This window comes from Phalacrocorax aristotelis, chromosome 14, assembly GCF_949628215.1.
Source record: "Phalacrocorax aristotelis chromosome 14, bGulAri2.1, whole genome shotgun sequence".
Classification (NCBI taxonomy): Eukaryota; Metazoa; Chordata; class Aves; order Suliformes; family Phalacrocoracidae; genus Phalacrocorax; species Phalacrocorax aristotelis.
The window spans coordinates 2431560-2454876 of record NC_134289.1 but is presented as its reverse complement, the minus strand read 5'-3'; the positions used below and the strand labels follow the sequence as shown (position 1 = coordinate 2454876).

General features: G+C 47.7%; 1 protein-coding gene across 1 annotated transcript in view; it reads right to left on the bottom strand.

Annotated features, from left to right (window-relative positions):
- Positions 1-4927: 4927 nt before the first annotated feature.
- Positions 4928-23317, bottom strand: part of PAPSS2 (3'-phosphoadenosine 5'-phosphosulfate synthase 2) — a 30426-nt gene continuing 12036 nt past the window's right edge. Inside the window, exons 2-12 of the mRNA XM_075109575.1 lie at positions 19055-19160; positions 16654-16889; positions 15777-15915; positions 15395-15513; positions 15159-15272; positions 14606-14717; positions 11052-11257; positions 9895-10030; positions 8846-9114; positions 7920-8149; positions 4928-7432 (exon numbers count right to left, since the gene is read on the bottom strand). Of these exons, the coding sequence (XP_074965676.1) occupies positions 7291-7432; positions 7920-8149; positions 8846-9114; positions 9895-10030; positions 11052-11257; positions 14606-14717; positions 15159-15272; positions 15395-15513; positions 15777-15915; positions 16654-16889; positions 19055-19160 (1809 nt within the window). The 3' untranslated portion in view covers positions 4928-7290. The remainder of the gene's footprint in view (positions 7433-7919; positions 8150-8845; positions 9115-9894; positions 10031-11051; positions 11258-14605; positions 14718-15158; positions 15273-15394; positions 15514-15776; positions 15916-16653; positions 16890-19054; positions 19161-23317) is intronic.

Sequence of the window (23317 nt, the reverse complement as noted above, 5' to 3'; positions counted from 1 at the left end):
GTCGCCCGTAGCACTCTCTTGGGGTGTCCGGCCCCCACCTTAGATAGAAAGAATCAGTTTGTTTACAATTCATTAAGTAATACGATTACAATTCATTAATTCATTGAAATTTTACAACAGTCAGTGCTTAACTAGCAAATATATGTACGCTATCCACTGAAAAAAATAACGCCCGATTCGATAAATGATGAGCGACCTTTTTCCCTTGGGAACTGGAGGGTCCTGGTTCTTTTAATAACTCATAATTGCCTTGATACCATTTTCCACATGCTCCTCAAGGAAATCCTGTAAATTTAATAGTATTGATATATGTCAATTCTTGAATTTGATCTCTTAGATGTTGATATTTCATATTTTCCTCTGCTGCTGCATCAGTCAGAGATGTCGATTTACTCCCATACGTAAGTGTGATGTCTGCTACTAGGGCCTGATCTCCTTTAATGAATGCCAGGCCCGGCTTATATAGTTCATTTTTTTCATCTTCCAGCAGTGGCTCCTGGAATACTACCCATTGCTTCTTTTTGGCCTCATCTGCTGATAATTCATGTAGTTGGTTATGTCTTTTAATCCTGGCATCCCGTACCGCTGGGCAGTATCCCAGCCTTGTTCTCTGCCTGATAATGTCAGCACGATTTCATTTGAGGCTCTTGTCTGCCCCTTGCTAAAAAGTCCCTCATCGGGTGGACAGTAGCACTCAGCTGTAATGTTGTGGTGAGCTTTCTGTGGGGAGTGCCTCTGTAAAATTCTAGCCAGTTGTTACTGATTTTGTCCTTCTTAAAGTTGGAAATCCCGCAGCTCTGGGATATCTGCCTGGTCCAATTCGTGAATTCCTGTTTTTGCCAGTTACAGGGTCTCAGAAAGATGACTTTTGGAGCGGGTGTCTCCCATTCCAAGGCTGGTTCCTCACCGCCTAATTCCTCAGATATCTCCGTAACCGCTCTCAGGTCCCAGATAGATGGAACTTTTCCCTTATCCCCTCCTGCAGCAATCCATAGTTTTTCAAATTCTTTCTCAATTCCCTCTTGCCAAACCGCTGCTCGTTGTGTCTCATCTGAACCTGCGTGATCCTTTGCAGCCTTCAGACCTGTACGCTGGGAATCAGCCCTGAGAGCCTGGTGATACCTAGACCCCATCCCGGGTGCTGGAATATAGGATGGCATTGCACGTACTTCCTGGAAGAACCGTTCCTTGACGGCTGCTTGAATTGCCAAATCAAAGGTTTCTAAGTACGTGGCTTTCATGTCAGCCTGGTCTGCCCAGTGCATCACTCATGGGACTGTTTCCTTTCAAGATCCTCCAACTTGCACAGCAGGGGGTCTGCAGATAAGTTAAATAAAACTGGGGACATTGGATCACCCTGTTCTACACCAACCCGAATCCCAGTGGGATCCGACTGTTCAGTCAATGTGGGTGCCGGTGTTGTGACACCGGTTTGTAACCAGGGCAATAATAGGATTTTCCACGCCTGTCTGTTTAAGAGCCAAAACAATGTGAGAATGGCTCACGTGACAAAGGCTTTTGCTAAATCAAGGAAGGCTGCCCCCAGGAGTCTGTGTTCCTTTTTAGCATCATGAATTAAAAGCTGTAATAGTTCCAAATTTTCCACCCACCCAGATAACTTTGTAACCCCCCTTTGTTTTGGATTAGGGGGACATGCCTTCATCAACCTTGCTGTTAAAATCCTTGAGAACAACCTCAAAATGGTTGACCCAATGGCAGTTGGCCGCCAGTTACTGATGGCATTCTGGCACTCTGGTAAAGCAGACGTTGATATTAATGCAGTCTGGCATTCTCTGACTGTGCCTGGTGTGATGGGTTCAGCGGGTCACCGGTGTGGAGGGGAGACAATCCATTACCAGTTTATGTATGTATGTACGACCATGTGTGTATGTATGGAATGTATATATCCACACATTTTTTTATATATAGACATAATCTGTAGATAACTTGAGAATGGAAATTTTTTTCTACTTACTCAGTCAAGCCAAATCAGATGATGTATAGATTAATGATTTGTCGATACTAAATTCACGTTTACTTCTTCCTCTTAGCAGCAAATATGAAGATAAAAATTCTGCTTCTAGAATAACTTTCAGGCAAAATTTGAAATGTTACTGATTTTTCTTTCACATGACCACTGAAATCTGGTGCCATTTAATAAAGCTAGTAAACTACTGTAAAAATATTTGAATACTTTTCATTTTGTATGAATTGTGCTTTTTTTTGAGGCTTTTAAAATGAATGCTGGTTTTATTTTTACTTTTTCCTTGATGTGAGTGGAATCTTAACGGCTCTTTCACGAAGCACCACATACGACAAGCTCTCTGAAATTGTGGCATTCTGACCTATTACGTGTTGTAAGGAGGGCTCACTGCTATTTACCCCTCCCTGGAAGACCCCGTGCTGCCCTGGCGTGTGGTATAACGAAGCAGCCCGCGCAGAGGTCTGAAGCGCAGCGGAAGTGTTTTGTGATGTTTTGCTCTGTCACGTGCTCTGAACTGCAAAAGTGAAGGGCAGAGAATGAGTTTTGGGTTTATAAATGTGCGTTAGCAACGTTCTGCTGTGCTTGCTGGTAACGGTTTCAGTAAAGTTGTGTAAAACTTTACGCAGTGATAAAGGCAAAGGGTTAAAAATCTAAATGGCAAAATTATTTGGTAAATTTTATTGTCAGTAGGTTTTTCAGTAACTTGATTCTTCTTTTTATTATGAATTGTGCACTAATTCAACACAAATACTTAATCAGAATTGTTCAAACCACCGGGGTAGTAACGCTGTGTCACAGCTCTGCCAACTGTTGAGGGAAGGCAGGCACTGAACGCAAGGTAATGGTGCAAAACGAAGTGCATTGCGAAGTAAAATAAAGACAGCTGGAGGCAGCCATCGTACAATACCAGGTGCTGATGACAATTTCCATTAAGCCCAGCTTTCTCACCGGTGTCCGTTTGTCTGGCACGCTGGTTTCTGTAATGCACCAGCTGCAGCAGCTCTTAGCGTGGCCCAGTTTAATCTCCTTGGTTGCTGACTGTGGGTTTTTTTTTAGTAATTTAATAATTACTTTGCTTTTTGATATGGGGGGAAAAGGTCTGTGGTAAATGGCTATTGCTCTAACACAAGGACCTGGGAAATCAGGCACACCAGGAGATACCAGGCTATGGAAAGCTAAAAGTCTGGTATATGGAACGCCAGTCACACAAGTCACGCTAGTGACAGGGCAGAAAGCAGTGATGTAAGTCTCTGGGAGAGCCCGAGTTCAAGGACTAACCTTAAAATTAAACATGCAAATAGTCCTACTTACTGGAAGCTGGTTTCTCAGGAGGTTTAAATTATGCATGCACTGGACGAAGTTCTCCAGTTACTCTGTTTTCAGTGCCTGCTCTGATGCTGAAGTGCTCCCAGCCCCTCTCAGTAGTTGTCACACCTGAGAAACGCCAGGCTGGTGCAAGAACACGCCTCATCCTGCATCGTCTTCCTTTTTTCAAGGTGATCCCTACTTGGTAAAGACCTAGTGCAGGCAGCTGAAGACCACCCTTTTAATTGGTTTTAAGAGCGTGAGTGTAAAGTGTGGCCTCAAGCAAGTTTAAGTGTCAAACGGAGCGCACGGGCATAGGAACGAACCCGTGACTGTTGCGGATGCTGGGGGCATCCTCCAGTCACCAGCTGAGCTCTGAGCTTTTTGTGTGTTTCTCCAAAAAAATCTGGCTGTTTGCATGCTGGCTGGAGCATGCCTTTACCTTTGCCTTTGGGCCAGGCTCCTCACCACTTGACCCTGCCTGTCCTTGGCGCGGGGGCAAGCCTAGCCCCTCTCCTGCAGCTCTAGGGCCAGTTGCTTAAACCAAGCAGAGTTTCACAGGCGTGGGCTGAGGCTGATCCAGCCTCTGATACGGCACGCTGAGTTGTAATACAGTGTTTTGTGTGAGAAACAGATCTTTCTTGGGGTTTAAAGGTCAAATCTTCTGGCAGAAAGAGGCATAGACCTTGCCAACAGGCAAATAATTTGTTCAGGGCCTGTTCAGCCACAGCAGCCAGCACACGCAGCACAGACTGTACCCAAACTGTCCCCAGGCTGTAAAGCAACTAATCCTGCCAGGCCAATACCGCCGTGCAAACAGAAACCTTTGGCATAGTCCTAAGTAACAGGTAAATAAATGTGTTGTATGTTTGCTGTTTTCTATTCCCTTCAGCAGCATGTCCATGTTTGAAGTCTGTAAATACAGCCTTTTTTTTTTCCCTCTTTTGAGCCTGGCTCAGGCATTGGCACCTTCTCCCTGCCTGGTGCCTGGGAGCCCCGGGATGCAGCAGCCAAGGGCAAAGCCCAGGGTGCTGCAGGCACAGCTCTGGATGAGTGGGGTGCTGGGAGCCCTGGGTGAGCACAGCAAGGGCACAGCCCGTGTGCCCACAGCCAGGCCGGCACCAGGGCAGGCACAGGCCTGCAGCGACAGGCCCCCCGCCCCATCAATCAGAAGCTGGAAGGGCTCACAGGCTTGTCCTTTGCCTCTCCCCAAGCTGGGCAGTGCAGGCTGTGCTGCTCGCCGAGACCCATGGCCCGTTACAGCAGGCCCAGCTGGAAGAGACCAAGCGATGCCGCATCATCCCCTATTTCTGCAGGGTTTTGGCAGCTAGAAGGTGCTTAAGTGCTGGTTACACAGCACAGGAATGCGGGGCAGCACAAAGCACAGTTACTGTGCTTGTTAAATGTGACTTGGTCAACGCTACCCAGCCCAGACTGGAAAAAAAAAGTACATTAGTTGTTTCCCAAAGGAACCGGGCTCCATGGCCAGCCCCGCTGCTCCAGCTGCCGCCCTACCCAAGGCACTGAGCACACAAGGTGGGAAACGGGGCCTCTGACCACTCCGGACCTGCTGCAGCCCCAGATGAACCATGTGGTTGTAATGTTGCCCCCCCAAAAAAATTACAAAGTGAGAGTTAGTTACACATATAAATATTTATTTGTACTAAAAGTGAGTGTTCTATAGCAGAGTATCAATTTCAGAATATATTAAATCAGGAGATGCATCAGTTGAGGTATAAATTCCAGTCTCATGTCTTTAATAAATACACTATTTAAAAAAAAGCAGCAACCTAGTCCACATACTCTATTTTAATCAGAGGTAATCAGTACACTATGCTATTTTAAAAGCATAATACAACATTTGTGTTTTGCTGTAACCATTTGGATTGACTGTGGGTTTTGAGTTTTTTTGAAACAGTTTGATTATTTTAAGATGAGTCGCAACAGCACTATTTCACTATTTTAAAATGACAGATATTGCAATCAAAAATGGCAGTAATGCCTGTGTCTTCCAGGTCCCTACCAGAGGGCCCAAGTGTAAAAGGCACGGGTGCTAGAGTGCTCTCAGCTGCCAACACGGGTCTTGCAGCATTTTTCTTGAGGCATAACACAGCTTTGGGCTCTTTGCTCAGAATACTTAAAAAAAAATTACAACACCCCCCACCCCAAGCTGACAAATTAAAAAAAACTTTTTCAAAAATATTCTCAATTGCACACAAAGTCTTGGACCCTGACCAATGGCCACAGCAAAACAGGTTTTAGCTTGCGATGTAGCTCACTATCCTAAGTTACAAGCGGAAGCGTGATTGTTTTTACTTAGCATAGATCCATTTGTAATTAAAACTGAAGCACAATAAGAGGAGAATGCTATTTCCATTTCATTTGAAACACATTCTGGCCAGTCCTGGGGTGCCTACTAAAAAAGGACAAGTATAAAAATCATCAATTCAGGTTGCTGCAATAACTAAGTGCATTGCTGCCTTCTGCCACAACCCCCCCACCTGAGCGCAGTGGCCAGGGTCAGCCCTTCCCCTGGGGAAGCCTCTGCTGACGGCAGGCAGGATGCTGAGGCAGGGGCAGGCGGGCGGCTGAGGGGCCATGCAGGGACTGCATTCTAACCTCAGCCACCACTGAGACATGCGCTGGTCCCGGCAGGACGAGAGCGGGCCAAGATGCGTAGGGGGCCAGGTAAAGCTTCAGCACTGAGTCACGCTGCTCAGCCCCATCAGAGGTCACCGGCAGAAAAGCCTCACACACAGCCGCAAGGTCTGTGTCAGGGCGGGGAAGAAGACAAGGTCTGCAGTAACTTTCCACCAGCCAGAGCTGGGAGCAGCACCAGCCGCCACCACCCCTCGCACGGCAGCACCCCACGCGGCTTGGGGGGACCCTGGGAATTCCCTGCCATCCTCTGGCTGTCCCCTGGCTGGAGCCAGTGTCACCATCCCTCAGACACAAAGTAAAATCAGGTCACCTGTACCCAGGCGGGTTCAGGTTGAGGGCAAGCGCTTGAGCCACCTCTCGCCTGGGTTAGCAGGTACAGCTGCTCAGACCCACCCCATGCTGTGATTTGGCTCTATTGCCTTTAATTTGCCTTTTGGATGGGAGGAGGGTGGGCAGAGGAAAGGGGGATCTGATCCTGCCAGGTGGGAGGGTACCCACAAAAGCATGTAAACAGCATCCCCAATTTTTGCTTGCTGCCCTGAGCTTTCTCAGAGATCTCCTGGGCTTTATGGTGCCTCCCAGGACAGCTTTCCCCCCCCGGGCTAACCAGGCTGTGAGCACCTAGATGGCCGCGCAGAGTCCCCACAGAAAGCTGAATTCAGAGCACAAGTAACACTCAGCCCAGGTTTTGTTTTGACTGGAGAGGTCAAGCAGCAGGAAGCAAGGAAGAACACTGAGCAATCAACTCAGCCTCAAGGAACTGGCACTGGGGAAGGGGGTTGATTAAAAAAAATCCCGCTGTTTATTAGCAAAAATTGTCTAAGGCACAGCCTGGAGGGCAGCGACTGGACCCGAGCATCGAGTGCCCGTTTCCCTCTCCCACCCTGACAGCAGCAACTGCTCCTCGCTTCAGCCGCTGCTCCTGCCGCGTCGGGCAGCACTGGGCAAGGGGTGGCCGAAGGGCTCTTCTTCACTTCTGCTCTACGCAGGGGACAGATGCGCTTTTATCGTGGTGCCAAGGCCCCAGCTCTACACCAGGGGCCAGGGCGCAGCTCTGGCGGCACCAAAATGATCCGAGTGGCCCGTCCAGAGGCTGTGCTGAGCTGGGAACGAAGGGCCTGCTGCCCTCCCCTTCCAGCTCCACAGGGACACTCCTGGCAGCTTCAAGGGGAGAAGGACCAGGCTCAAAGTATTTCTGATTAGTAAAAAACACTCTGACCCAGGTAGGAAAATCCTCCAGTCAGAGCATTGGAAATGCCAAGTAACTGATCTGTGTCATAGGGAATCAATCAATCATCGCTCACCCTTAATACAAGTATTTCTAGGGAGGAGAAGTAGTGTTAATTCTTTTTTTCCAGCGACTGGTAGTACTCAGTTAGGACTTTCCACGCTTTGGGGGCCATGAAGCCGTCTGGTGGGTTTTCACCTTCGCGAGCAAGCTTCCTCATGCGTGTTCCTGAGATGAAGTCAAAATCGTCATGCCTGCGGCAAAACAGAGACAGGGGTGAAATCAGCACAACCAGCCTGAGTCGTCCCCAGCGTAGCTCTTCTGCCGTGCCAAGCGTGCAGTCAGGAACCTCCCAGCACCAGCAGCACCGTCTGCAGCTTCACGCCTGGGTTTATGATCGGCAGCAATGGGATTGCTCTTTTGATAGGAGCTGGAGTTGCACGTAACACACTTCTCCAGCTGCAAGAGGCTGCAAGAACTGCCACTTAGTCCCCAGACTGTTTCTTATCCTCCCTGGTGGCTACAAAGGCGCATCTTTAGTTTCATGCAACCCATCCTTGACCTGGTGTCAGCTCTTGGAGGAGAAAGCGGGTGTCTTTCACAGGTTCTTCCCCCATTCCTCTCCTTGACAGGAATGCCAACTGCTTTTCCCTCTCTCCTGGCAAGCTGCAAGCCAGACGCAATCACAAACCACACACGCTGTGTAGGCTGAAGAAAGAGAGAGGATGCTGCCTGCATTACCTTTTTGGGTCATAAAAATCCATGGCCTTTTTCAGTTTATTGTAAGCAGCCACCCGGAAGGGGATGATTTCCACTGAGGTCAGGCCCGGTGCCATGCTGAGGACCTTCCCTCCTTGCGTGGGCTCGTAGAGGTCCTTCTTGGTCTCAGGGTGAGGCATGCCTGCAGGGTCACGCCCCACGATGTAGAAATTGGCCCCAGCAATCATGCGAGCTCGGCAGTGCCACTGCACCTGCAAAGGAGAGATGCAAGGAGCAGCGGCTGAGGGCTGAGCAGCAACTGAGCTGCCTGCCCTGGGCTACAAAAGAGTTCTTGGTGATCCCTACAGGATGGACAGACGGAAGGAGACACGTCAGCAGCCTCATTGCAGTTTCTCATATTGATCAGGCTGCCCCACTGCTTGGACCTGATGCAACATCACAGTTCTCCTAAGGACATGTATTTCAAGGGAAGCACTGGGGATGGGAACTGCTCTTATTCCAATTTGGCAGCAAGTGGAGGTAGCAGTTTGCTTTTTGAACACACAAAGACAGTGCCCTCAAGCCCCGTGTAGGCAAAGGCTGCCCACGCATCCCTCTCCTTCCTCCTGTGGGGGAGGTTCAGTGTCTACTGCTTTCATACCACTGATTTAGGGACAGAAGGGAGACCACTGGGAGAAAAATGAGTGTCCCTGCCCAAGAGAAGAAACGGTCACAACGGTAAAGTCTGTTTCTAGCCCCCTTCTCCCCAGCTCTCCACACAGGCAGTGAGAGCACAGGGCCCGCAGAGCTGAGCTCTGCCGGGAGACGGCTGCCAGAGCAGGCTGCAGGCCAACCACTGAGGCAATGGCTACTGACTCCCCGCCCCGTGGCTTTCTGGAGCTGCACGGGCAGGCTGGCAGCTGGCACCCCCCCACCTTGTCGCAGTGAGCAGCTGACAGCTACGTTACCTCTGTGGGGCCAGCATAGAGCATGGGAGAGGGGAAGATGGCAACAATGGTTGACTTGGGGTCCAGGACTTGCTCCTCCAGCACTGCTGCGTGCTGCTTCATCCGCCACTCCAGTGGGACATCATCATCTTTGGTCCATCCTCCCAGGGGGTGCAGGAGAAGCACAGGGTTTTTGTAACCCCTCTCCAAAAGCTGGCGCCGCGTGTCCTGCATGAGCAGGGCATGCCCGTTGTGGACGGGGTTGCGCAACTGAAATGCAAAGACAGCATCTAAAAGGGAAGAATTCAGCAGGTTACAGGCCTGAGTTGACCCTCAGACATCATTTACACACTATACATTTCAACACAGTCTTAAGACAGGTACGTTGTAATATGTATGTCCTGTCTTCACATGAGTGAGACCTTAAAAACCTTAGATGAGTGTTTCATACATGTTCAGTGCCTCTTCATTGCTCTTCCAAATTTATTTTCATTGCACATCCTTCCTTTTGGGCTGAAATCAGCCCTATCAGCAGCTCTCCTACAATGTTTTTAGATGCCACTAGACACCTCCACCAAGCTCCCTGACTTCTTAAGCGACCTGCCACCTCTCCAAGCTCAATGGCACCTTCAGGAAGGCCAACGCTCTCTCCTCAAAGTGAAGGTAGGTGTCCAATATCTGGGAGAAGACGCCTGAGCTGTCCCCAGTGCATGAAGGCCGAGCACATCGGTGCAAGGCTTTAAATGCCTGGGGTGCAGAAAGAGAGGCTCTGACCCACCAGGAAGGACACGAGCAGGACACTCAATGCTTTTCAGTCCTGTGCTCGGAGAGGCCCACTGAGGACACAGCCCATCACAAGCACCGTCCTTAACCAAGGAGACCCCGTGCCAATTTTTGTGCCATGCCTTGTGTCCTCCTGCTGCTTCCCTCAACCGGGTAGTCCCCTTTTGGGAGCATACAGAAGCAATCTGGCAAGTGCTGTGAGCTTAAGAGCAAGTAATCACAGAAATCTCCCAGTGACAGGTAGGGCAAGATGAGCCATGTCACCGATGCTACTCCAGGGCACTCACCAGCATTCATTTCTCTGAACTTCTGCTTGAGAGCGAGTGGTGTCAGGCGGTACTGGTCCAGCCCATCATTCCATTTGATCTTCTCCAGCACGAGGAGGTCTCCACCAACCAGCCAGTCTCCGCTCTCCATCACCATCTGTAAATTATGCAAACGTGTTATGGAGGGAACAGCAAAATATCTCCTTTTCCCTTTCCCAGACTCCTTCAAAAAGTGTTAGGCTTGACTCTGCTTGTAGGGTGATCTTCTCTTCTCGTTCAGCACATTGTAGGTGGAAAACATTCTTACAGTGACCACGTGAACTGAACATCATGAGCAGTGCAACCTTGTAAAGCAAGGCATCAGCTACCGAGTCCCCACCACTGCACCCAGCTGGGTGCTGGACTCTTCTCTGGCAGCCAGGGGTCTACAAGTTATGGCACAAGACCTTCCTTCACCTCACTCTTTGCTCTTTCCTCCTGGGAATATGCAGGAGGAATAAGCCTGTTGTAAGGTGAGCAACTGCTGCTGAATAATTAAGAGTTATTTTAAGGTAGCAGAAAGTAATTAATATGGCTTTAGCCTTGTTAAGCAGGCAGCTCAAGTCACTTGGTATAACCTGGAGCTCTCCCTTTATAAGGGATGATGCTCTTTGTACCGCCAGAGAGCAAGTGGGAAAAGATAAGCTGTAAAAATACAATGCCCTTGTTGGCTGCCTGTACCAAACAATCAAACTGAGGAGTAAACGTAGCTAAAAAGGAGCACAAGTCTGCAATCTGCAGCATTAATGTTTGGCAGCATCACTGAGATTGTCACAACACAAGCACAGGAAAAATGTGGGGGCTAAGTTGGTGGTTGAGTTAGAAATTTTTGGAGGTAGGCACATTGGTGAAGATGAGTAAATGAAGGGAGCAGCTCCTCAGCAGCATGCTCATTTTCCCTTTCGCCTTGCACTTGTTATCTGATGCTCTTCTTAAGCAGCAAGTGCAGCATTAACTCACAAGTCTAGAAATTCAGTCCAGCCTGCTTGGGATGCGATGGTTCCCTGTGAGGAGTTGGGCTTGGAGAGCAGACAGGACACCCATGGCCCTCAAAACCTTGGAAAGGTTCAGTTCTCCAGCCCCTGCCCACATTTCCCACTCTGGCCAGGTTTCCCCAAGCAGCACGGGGACAAACCTACTTTGACGTGTGGGTGCTTCGCGCAGGTGGTGCCCCAGATGCGGGCGCAGCGCTCCTCCTTCCTGTGCGCAAAGTACTCGGGGTTCTTCAGGACCGCCACCCTCCGCCCTGCGTAGCTGAGCGCCAGCATCTCGCAGCCCTCCAGCCGTTCCTTGTCCTCTGTGGAGATCGGCAGCACGATGGGGATGCTCAGGTTGACCACACCATCTGGCAAGAGAGGGTGAGGACTTTAACATCCTCCAGCCTTGGGCACTGAGTAAACAGAGGTTTTCAGAGGCACATGTTCTCCCTTTGGAGAGCCAAATTTTCCAGGACTAGCTTGGGGATTCACCATCAATCATGTAAATTTATTCACTGCCCCATTTTTTTCTGCACTGCTAACAAATAGCGATGTTAGTTGAATACGAAATCTCCTTATCTTTTGGCCAGAGATGTCTCAAAGACATCTGGAGCATCTCATTAGCTTCTGGACTCTCTATCTCCCTGGAAAGACTGGCTCTTCTCCAGTTAGCTTGTTGCAGAATCTCTTTGAAAAATTTACTTAGAAAACGCAACCCTGGATATAACCCCCGCCTCCTCCGCCAGGAGAACGACCTCTATTAAGACAGCTCTGGCTTGGTGTTCCCCAGGGCATCTCATTCCCTGCACACCTCCTGAACTGCCTCTTCCAACAGGGAAAGCACCAGCACCCTTTGCTTTGTTTCTTTTGATTTTTTTTCTGGCTATCTCTGTATTGTTGTCTTCCTTTATATCTCTGCAGAGTCCATTTTTCCTCTATTTTCTTTGTGTATACAGCGAGTCTACATTGGCATGTGTAGTTTCTGATTTCAGTGTTGTCCCTAAATACCTCAAAGTCATGTTATCCCCACTCCTCCACCAAGGTCCTCTCATTTCTCCTTGGATATCCCAGTATTCATACAGAAGAATCGGTCTCTCCCATGTGTTTCCATTCACAAGCAAGGACGAACAAATCACTGATTCAATTTGTTCTGATCTGACTGAAATAATTTTGGACCCTTGAGAGCCTTAATTTGAGGATTTTGACTATGATATAGATCTTTTAAAATCTTTATTAAATGTTTGCATTTACTTTTAATTCACACCTAGGTATCATTTGTCTGCCAGACAGCAATTTTCAAGCACCTTCATGAATAATCACAACTATAGTCACATGGCAGCCAATCAATATCAACTTCATACATTTAAATGATATTAACCAGTGATCAGTCAATAAAGCCAGCATGGAAAAAGTTGAATTATGAAACCAACAAGTGATGCTGAGGCTAAGGATCTCCATGTTCCATTTCCAAATGCAAGATGCAGATTAAAAAGAAACAAAATCACTCCAGCAAAGGTAATTACAAAATTACACAACCGGGATTTCTGTGAAGACCGGTCAGCAGGACACGGGGTATGTCATTCCACTCTGTAACCGGCTGAATGAGCTGTGGTTGTGTCTAGTCTTAATTTTTTTTTTAAATCTCAAAAAATCATTTTATAGCAAAAAAAATACAAATTGAAGTAATTCCTGTACAACCTAAGAACAGCGATATACATACCAGCTACAGAGTGACTCCTTTCTGGGAGAACACAAACACAATTAAGATAATTAACACTCACGGGCACCAGTTACAGTAGCCATTCCAAGAATCAAAGCCCCTCATTTAAAACCCCCAGCAAGCACTGCCTAACCACAGGCAGGGTGTCTGCTGGCACAGCCACGGTCCTCCACGGCACCGCCCCAGCCCCTCCAGCGCTCACCTGTGCAACGCGGGTCACACTGCCGGGGAGCGATGTGCGACGCCTACGCTCTCGCTGCCACCCAGCCCTGACAGTCGTGCGTCGCTGGTGTGGAGGGCAGAATGCTGGAGGCTCTGCGGCATTCCTGCTGCCCTATGCCCTGTGGATCTACCTTTCTTCCTGGTGGCCGTCGTGCCCCTACACAAAGCACCCCATCCACCCAACTGTTGGCAGTATTAAGGTGGGATTTACTGCTCAAAGTCTGAGTGAGAGGAGTACTAACTTGCTCAAGACCACCAAAACTTCACATGTCCTCCCAGGCACAGCTGGAGCCACCACCCGCACCCCTGGGCAAAAGGGCTGGACAATGACTCCGGAATGACCAGCCTCAAACCTCCCTCTGGCAACACACACTCCAGCCTCAGCACCATGAGATGGAAACCCTCCACCATTTCCCAAAGCTCATGTAAGCAAACCAGCGATGTTCTCCTTCCTGCCCAGATGTCACCCTGAAGGCCTGACCATGCAGATATTGAGTTTGGAGACCTCTGTGGAGACAAGGTAGACTGAGGACTGATGTTGATGCCCTCTACTGCAAAAAACTTGCTCTGGAGAGTTCATCCCCTGCCTAAAAGCAGGTGTCCTGGGCTTTGTCCTCTGACCCCATAGAGCTCTACAAATCCTGACCATATGCCTGCAGAACCCGGAGGAGCTGTGCTCAGTGATGCCGACAGGTTTCAGGGAGTGCCCCAAAAACAGATTCTCGCTGAGATGAGCCTCTGGTGCAAAGTGTGGAGCTCCAGAGCAACACGGTCATTACATCACAGGGTGCCCCTGTGACCTTGTCAGGCACAACAGGCAGCTCAAAGACCACAGACTAGGGTCTGATAAGAAGGACACGTGCTTTTAAACACTGTTTGCACACTAGGCAGGAGGTAACAGGCTACGACATGTCTGAAAGCAGAAGCCCCTGCAGAGTCACTCCTCCGGTCCAAAGTGAGCAGTCCTGAGATTTGCATCTGCTGCATAGTTCCCAAATCCTAATAACAGCAGCAAGTCCATTGTCCCACATGTTCCTCTAGAAGGAGGGCAAGACTCAAAAGGACTCGCTCACCAAGACTCCAAATCCCTGAGGCCAGAGATGGCTGTCAGGTCTACAAAAGCCAAAGTGAGCACCCCGTGTGCATGTGAAGCCACAGCGGCAGCATCTACAGCTGAGAAACATGTACCACACCGGTCTCAGCTGTAGACGATCCCTGCCTGAATACTCTTTGCCTTTTCCAATGATGAAACACCTCTAACGTGTTGCTAATGAATAGATAAAGCTGATTTATTTTAAGTTACTGTAATAGATAAGCAGGAAAACAGGAAAAAGAAAAGTGAAATCAGGCTCGGCTCCTGTTTCCAAGGAACAGCTGCCTCCTTCTCCCACCTCCAGTTCAGCCTGGCAGCCTCCCTGCTTACTTGGCTTTGGGTTTGCATCTTTATTTACCCTGGTATAACTGAGCATGAAAAGAGCTACACAATGGCTACTGAAATGTTTGATCGGCACTGTGTGATATGTCAAAGCCATGAGCCAAGGCCCCGGCCACAGCACAGTGAACTTGGTCACCTTTAGTACCCTTTGGTACATTTCCAGACATGGCTTCCTGGCCCCTGCAGTCCTTTACAAGCCCTTGCATTTAACACGCAAGAGGAAAGGAGGGGGACAACACAGCTTTTCCATATGGCTGCCTGCCAAGACACCGTGGGGTAGGCATCACATCCCGCAGCGGCTTGCCGGCCAGCATTAACACAAAGCATGGGGATTCGTACCATTCAGCAGGGTGCCAAAATGGATCACTTGCAAGTACTCTGCCTCGCGCATGAAGCCGGTCAGCGGAGTGGCCCAGCCTTCGCTCAGCACCTGCACCCACTGCAGATCCAGCTGCAAAACAAATCCACATGGCACTCCTGTCACCAGGTCAAACTCAGAGGTTGTTTTTCCTTCCCTTCTGCGTCAACAATGCTCTCATTTGATTTTCTTCAAACACAGAACATTCGTAAAGGGGGAGAAAGCCATGAGGAGGTTGGTTTGGTTTTTTTTTAAAGCCAGGCTCACAAACTTTCATAGCACAACTGCTTGCAGGGCTGTACTAACACAGCAAGGGAGACTGGCAGCCTTGGCCTGCTACAGCACGGGGTGGAGACACAGCAGAAAATAGCTGAGGATCAGCACCCGCACTTCAGCTTGCCATAAAGCATGGCCACAAAAGGACGTAGCTGTCAGGAACACAGACCCCTCTAGCAACATCCCTACAGAAGCTTCTACCCTTCGACCAGCTAAACAGCAACTGAATCACAGCACAGCATCCATGCACGACAATACCTTAGTGATCTCTACAAATGGCAGCATCTCTGCTTCAGCTCGGATGCTATCGAGTTTATTTTCAGGTACAAACAGCTCAAGAACATCCTTAATCAAGCTATGGGGCACAATGTTCTGAAAGAGAGAAACAGACAGTAGTTTTAAGTAACACGCTGGTTTTTAAATGCTCACCAAGAAGTCAGTATCCAAAAGCAGGCTTACAAGCTGCCGGTAGCGGTGGCATAAAAATAACCTACTTGTGTTTGGAGGAGCTCCACAACCTGCTGAATACATTCAGACACTGACGCAACATTCGTTTTCAACACTAGTTCAGGAGATTCAGGCTTCTCATACTCTGAGTCAATCCCCGTGAATCCTACAGACAATTAAACCCAAACTAAATTAATTTAATGTAATACTTCGTGTCCTAGAGCCAACAGCACTGTACAAACAACCAGTGCGCACTCAACCATATCGGCTACTACAAGTGACACTTGTGACAGCAAAACTAGGGAAACAGGATACTCCTGTGCACTACAAAGAGCCTTTAGTAACCCACCCCTACGTGCAGAGCCGCAATGAGATGCTATCCAATGCTTCAGAAAGGAAAAGGCAAAGTAAGAGCTCGCTCTTCCATACCTTTGATCTCTCCAGCTCTTGCCTTTTTGTACAGACCCTTCACATCTCTACTTTCACAAATATTTAGAGGAGCATCTACAAAGATTTCAAAGAAAGGAAGTCCAGCTGCCTCATGAATTTTCCGTGCGTTTTGACGATCCTGTTAGAAGAAAGACGGGAAAAGTCATATGCGTCCAAATTGCAGCAAGCACATTCCTACTACATGAATTTAACACAAGTAAATTTTTCTCTGGTTTAGATTTATTAAATTTACACTAATTCTAATAAGGGTTTTTCATCTCCCTTTCCCCCTTTTCTTTAAAGATACTTAAAAAAAAAAAATCTTTGATCTGTTTTAATCTTTTTCCATCCGAAACATCAGGAAGATCTCTTCGTTAAGCAGGACAACAGAACTTTAGAACGTGAATAATTATCTGTCCTGTGTCAAAACAAGGAACTGCTTGCATCAGCTTGATAACGGCAGCGACTTGGTATTCTCAGGAAGCATAAAAAAATCAATACTTCTACAGACAGAGTAGTGATAGCAGTATGATAGGCTATTGTTTCTATGCCTCTCTTCTGCCTCCTAACGAGTTAACAGTAGGAGCCTCTGTTTTTCAAGGCTTTTGTCAACTCAAAAGTCAAGATTTTAACCTTCTCTTAGCTTTTAATTGATTTGTAACATTGAATATATTCAAAAAGGCCACAACAAACTGCCCTCCAGAAATTCGTACTGATTGTGTGAAGTTCTGTGTATCATCAGTGGTGTTTTACAAAAGAATAGAGAAGTTAAAAAGACATATATAGGAAGTCCTTTACGTAAATCTCTCTTCCCTAAGAACAAGCACGAAATCAAGGCTGCCCAGAGAAAGAGCAGAATGTGATGCAGTGAATTTACCTTCGCAAAAGGAGAAATGAAACTAGTTATGCAGACGAGCCCAGCATCAGCAAACAGCCTGGCCACCTCTGCAATGCGGCGGATGTTCTCCTCGCGGTCCTCAGGTGAGAAACCCAGGTTTTTATTCAAGCCATGCCGAACATTATCACCATCCAGGGAATAGCAAGGGATGCCATGAGAGACCAAGTACTCTTCCAGAGCAAAGCCAATGGTTGTCTTGCCAGCTCCAGAAAGGCCTGTTGGAGACAGAGAAGTGAGGCTCAGGTTTAAGGTCAAAAGAGGGAAAACGACAGCAATACCTCCTGGGACACTGGCAGGGAAACTCCTTCTGTCTGAAGTTGTTTTGAGGAAGGAATGAGGTAGGGAAGTTGGATTTGTGTTTTTAGCACACAGTTACCACCACAGACCCCGGCCAACCCTTCTTATCGAAGGGATGGCATTAATGCCATGACAAAAGCTACTGTATCCCAACATCTGAAGGGGTTCAACAAGCAGTGTAGCAGAAGTGCCTCTCGCTGGGCCATGGTGGGACAAATAGGTACCAGTAAGTAGAGGAAGCCTGAAAGGATGCCATTGCCTGTAAGTCTCTCAGCATCTTCCTCTTCCTCCTCCTGTTCGCCCTATGAACAGTCAACTGCTCTCCCAGAGTAAACCCAAGGAGAGGTTCTTGCCGCAACTGTGTGGGGCGGGACAGGCTCCAGCAGCAATTGCCCCTCTGCATCCATGGACGCCTCCTTCTGCAGAGCAGCACCTACAGATCTGTGTGAGCAGGAGCAGGACAGCTGTGCGAACAAGCATCGCATCTTCAGCTGCCTGTGTCTCCTGGAGTCAGTCAGAGAGACAACAATCGAGGTGGCTGCTTCCCATCCCAGCTCCATCCACTTGCACAAAAAGCACTTGCTACTGGCTGTGTCAGAAAGCAGCAAGTGCACCTGCAGCACCAAACTCCTCCCTTCCCTTGGGTGGGGATCCATGCGTTGAAAACTCCTTGAGAAGGAAGACGACCTTGACTTAGGAGAGATAACACCTCCAAACACCGCACCTGCCTCAGGAGACACTTAGCCTTGGAGAATCTCCTATGCAGTGAGAATCATCTGCTCACCTGTTTTTATACCCTTTGCATGACACCTACTACTGGCCACTCATGGAGACAAGACCCTGGGCAAGGTGGATTTTCAGTCTGATGCAGAACAGTCATGTTTGTGCTGGAGAGGAAATCTGGCTGGGCAAAGGTGAATGCTGCTGGCTGTGCCTTTGGTTTTTGTAGTACAACAGACTAACTGACAGCTCTCCTGAGCTGGCAACATAGGGCATTCAAACGCCCTTCTACTTAATCCATGCAGTCTATGCAATGAAGTGTCCTCCATATAGTCTCTTAGAATTAAATTGATAGTAAGTTAGGAGACCACTGTCTATTTCAAAGAATAATCATCAGCCAGAGAAGCTCAAACCTTTCAGACACAAGAAAATTGCCTTGAATAGGTTTTTTGGCATCAGAAATGGTATTAAAGCAGTTACGTGCTGGCCTTCTTTTCAAAATTAAAGAGGACAACAAAACAGAGGTATGTTTTAATCCAACGTCTAGCACATAAGATGATATGACAGCAAATCAGAATGGCTTTACAAACCCTTCCTAGGATGTCTTCCAACATCTAACAGCAGTCAAAGAAAATATCAATATTTAACAAGCAAAGAAACAACTGGACAAGCAGCAAGAGATAGAGTTGTGTAAATATTAGTGGAGCAAAATGAATGAATTGTAATTTCAAGCAGCCTCTAATCCCCAAACAATGGGTTTATCTTTCAAAGTAGAAGAGAAGGGCAACGCGTTGGAAGGCTTACAAAATAAGAAATACTGTAAGAAACCTGCAATGGCTGTGCAAGGAACCGCTTCCAGTGTGACTTGCTGTCTGGAGTATTTATTCTTCAGGCAAGTTGGCTGCCTTGTTGTGCTGCTTACAAGGTCATTTTAAACCCAGTAAACCTAGGTGCCCCAATAAACTTCCCACCGACCCAGAATGGAAACATCCACATGCTGTTTTGGACAACCCTGGGCACGTTTCACCGCCAAGGATTGCCTGGATTTGAGCCAAGACTTCCTCAGCCACATGCTTGGGAATAACAAGTGCGACCCTTAGGGCTTCTGATATGTTCAGCGGAGCCTGAAAACAGCTGTAAAATTCATAAAAACATTAGTTATGGGCAGCAGCTGCCAGGGAGAATATCCTGCTGCGCCAGCACCACGTGTCAGTGTTTCCCATGTGTAAATATTTTGCAATTCCCAGTTTACAAGGAACGTCGATGTTTCCTGTGGATCCCAAATCCCCACCTCCGAGCCATACTCATGTATGCAAGTGGGTGTCCCACGTGAAGCTGCACTTTCATGCCCAGACGAAAATACCTGTTAGCCAAACCGTGCAGCCTCGAAATCCACCCCTGGTACCGACAACTTGTCCTCTCTTACTCCTGCTGACATGGTGGGCTTGGTAAACCACATTGGTTGATTCCTGATGAAAACAAAGCAAAACGAAACACTTCTGTTACTTTTTTGCTCTCTATACAAAAGCAAATCTCATCTGGGACTAATAGAAGGGAGAGAAACGCAAATTGGTTAAAAATCTGCATGAGCCATTGAGTGAACTCTGGTAACTTGGTACAAAAGGGAAAATGGGGAAGAAAAGCATTGCCTTTCAGTGTAAGCTGGATTTCTGTCTGAACAGCGCAAACTCATTTTTTGAAGACAACTTGCCTCTGCTCAGAGGGCTTCTGGTGGCAACACCTTCGCGTTTGCCACTGCTGGCAGCAGCAGAAGGTGACTTTCTTTGCTGCAGGAGTGCTGCCAGGTGACTGATACAGGCAGGCAGGGGAGGACACGGAGTCCGGAGTCCACATAGATACAGGCAGCACACTCCCTGCCTCTTTGGCATTTGAAAACACAGGCAGACTCACCTATTATTTTAATTATGCTTGCAAAACAAAAGCAACGTAAGGTGCTAATTTACTTGCCATGTTTAACATAACAAGGCTGCTAATAATTGCAGCTGGGGCAAGAAAAGGAGACATAGCAGGGCTGAGCTGAGCGAGACTGGGACCCAGCCAGGAATGATGGCGGGAAGGGAGGCGGAGAAAACAACACCAGAACACGTACATGTGCACTTTCTGGTGCAAACAAGGGACCAGCATGATGCTGAGCCAGAGGCCTGAATTTTGGTGCCTCTCAAAGTTGACCTACTGCGGGCAGAGCAGCCCCAGGCTCTCCACTGGGATGCAGTTGAACAGCCTGTCTGTGCCGTGGAGCTCCAGCAACGGTACATCAACACAGACTTCTTGCACATAAAGTATCTACAAGACCTTATTAATGGCAAGGATTACATTTCTAACCAAGGCAGCCAAAGGAAAAGCCTCAAGAGCAAGAGAGGATATAAATATTTTCTCCCCAGCCAGATTTTTCAGGAACATAGGTTTATCCAGTTTGTATCATCAGTACAAGAGCAGGTCTGGGCTTTCTCATGATTTACATCGCACTACACAAATATTTCTACATCTGAAATCACAGCAGGGAAGTGATCATCTTTCATTTGTCCAAGAAAAAATATTTGGCAAGAAAAAAAAAAAGACGAATGGAGAGACAATAAAGTAAAAGGTCACTTTTAAATATGTAGCCTGATTTTTTTTCCCCCCTTTGCTTGCTTGGCCATTAACACTTTACCATGATTCAGCAGAGGCATAAGCATTCATTAGAGACTTGGTATTTTGTATGCAACTGAGGGTTCTGCGTGCACAGAAATCTGGGTGAAAATTATTCCATAACAGAAGAGAAATAATACCCTCCTCTCCTCACCTGTTTTTATTATTATCTTTTCAGAGAAGTCAGCATCTCAGCAGACACCAATCTCCCACCATGGTGACTTATAACTATACTCAGAATTTCATGCCTACTTTCAATTCAATTTTAGTGAAAGGCTTCAAAATTAGCCTCTTAATGCCTGCAAATTTGCCATCTTAAATTGCTTGTGGGCACACTGAGGAGCTACCCCACTCCAGAACATTTTTATGTACTGGTAAAAATAGCTGTGTCCAAAATAATCTTAATAATGGCCATAAACTTTGCCTCAAAGGTTAACTCTCAGCAAGCCTCAACATTGGTACCATGACTGTGGGATTGCACTGGAAGACGCTCCAGGAAGAAGCAGCAATTCCTCCAGAGCTGGCCCAAGGTGACCAATTCCCACCCCGTGCCAGCACCATATGACTTGATGGGAAGTCCCGGGCTAAAAGGGTTTTCAGGGCTGTTGTCTCAACCACCTCCAGTGATGCATCTTCTCACTCCAGGACTCTCACTTCCCATTTTCGTTGCTGCAGCCACGAGTATGGGTCCCTGACATCCCTTCCCCCTTCCACAGTTGTTTCAAAGGACAAAATCAACTATTTGGGGATTGGAGTGTAGGGGACAGATGAGATGCTTTCTAAAACTCAGAGTCCAGGTACCACAGCAAAAGAAAAAGAAAAACTCAAAACCTCTCTAGACCCAACCCTGGAAAAGTGATTGAGCCCAACATGTGCTGGTGACTCAGAAAATAAAAGGTAAGTAGCTCAAGATTCTGTTTTTGTGTTTTGTTCTGTTTCGCTTTTTTGCAGTGGGTTGTCAAAAGCCTGTTTGAATATTTTGAGCTTGCAAAGGTGAGACAGCACCACAGTGGTTTAATTTTCACCTGTCCCCAGGGCTTCGGGCTTCAGCAGCAAGACTAAACGAGCACACACAGAAGACCTAGCAGCCAAAAATAATCCCTTCTCCCAAGACGGGCGTGTGTGTTCCTGCTGTGTTTACTCCTGGTTGAGTTCTGGCACTGCCCTGAAATTATGTGTTGCCTGGCCAAGGACCCTCAGCAAACCATGAGCGCCCAAAATCACCTTCCTGACAGCTTGCCACCACTCAGCCCTTCAGCAAAAACTCCCTTGCTGCAGCATAACACCTGCCCGGTGAGTGCACACTCCTCAAGTGCAGCGCTCCAAAAAACATAAAGCAGGTATTTTGCAATTTGTTTGCAAATCACAACAGACAAGACTGATATTTCTGTGTGGAGAAATGAACCTGCACACTTCAAATCTCTCTTTCATGCCCTCTGCACCAGTAGGAACTACAGCTGCATGCTTGCTTTTGCAGAACGTCGATCTCTGGATCTGTCCTGCAGGAGATGACCACAATAACATCTGTGCCTCGGGAAGATGCAGGAACTAACACACTCCTACGTGGCTGATGTAACAAGATTGTTATTGAAAGTACATGGTGCTGTGCCGTAAATCTGCCCTGTATGTGCATCTCAGAGCTTCTATTTTGCACGCTGGCATCTTTTCGGGCTTGGGAAAGCATCACTGAGGGCATTGTTGCAATTCAGCAACACTGTCAGACCTCTCCCAACTGCTGGGAGCTCCAAACGGTACCAAGTTCTTCTGATTTTTCTGCTACATTAATAGTCTTGCTGGTAAACTCTTCCTAACCCTGCACAACTGCCTGCTGCACACTGACTCCAATTCTTGTTGCCAGCTACACCGAAAGTAAAAAAAGGCAGAGACAAACACGAGCACGTGGCGGATGGCTGGGCTGGCAGCTTGCTTGGCCAGGAATGGGCTGTTCAGCAGGCAACGACTTCCCACCTAATCATCCACCAGCTGGGACACAGCTAGGGAAGCCAGAGCTGAAGCGTGATCAAACGGAGTGAAGGCACTGCCAAAACTAAGCGTCAGTGGCCTCAGAACAAACCCTGGAGAGATTTAATCTAGTAAGAACATATACTACAAGACCATTGGGAGGCAGAGATAAGTGGTGGACAGGGTTTAATCAGATGTGGGGCTGTCCTACTGATTTTATTCTTATGGTTTTACCCGTGTCATCATAAACCAAACATATTTAATAGAGATAACCCAATGATCACACAACACACTCATGCCTGAATGTTGGGCCCCATGGTGGGGACAATTTAGGGGCACTGGTAAGTGTTTCTTGCAATAGTCTAGATCAAAGAAGTGAGGTTTGGTAGAGAACCTTCTTACTTATAATTAAACAAGGCTCCAAACAAGGCAATAAATGACCTGGCAGCATTTCCAAAGGAGAGCCATCCAGCCTCTGCCAGCCAGATGGCTAAGAAGGACACTGCCGCACCCTATCCTTTCCTTGTGAATCCGCTGTTTGACCACATCTGCATGATCTCAGTGCTCAGCCCACTCTGGATAACCTCATCCAGGAAATGAGAAAAAAATTAATACATGGCTCCAAACCTTGTGACAAGACTGCAGCAGACCAAGAAGCCAAATCCTAACTCTGCATTTGGCCTTCTATGCTACTGAACCTTTCCATGAGGTTGGCAAACTGGGAGACACCAAGATCTCAGGTGTCTTTAAGATCAGGCTTGACTGAGCCACCTGCCAAGTGTCTCCTGGCTTGGCTTCCAAAAGAAACAAGTTTTTTGGCCACCGCCCTGGTGGGACAAGATGCTCCCCTGCTTTGTGAAAGCAGGTTGCAGGCAGAGGCAGGAAGCTTTTCCTTAATGCTCCTCCTGAAAAAAGAGATGGGACCTCTGAGACAAGAGAGTTCATCATAGCACAGACCTGTTGGAAATCAGGAGCCATCAGTGTCCTCTGCTTTGAGTGCTACTGCTTCTTAATT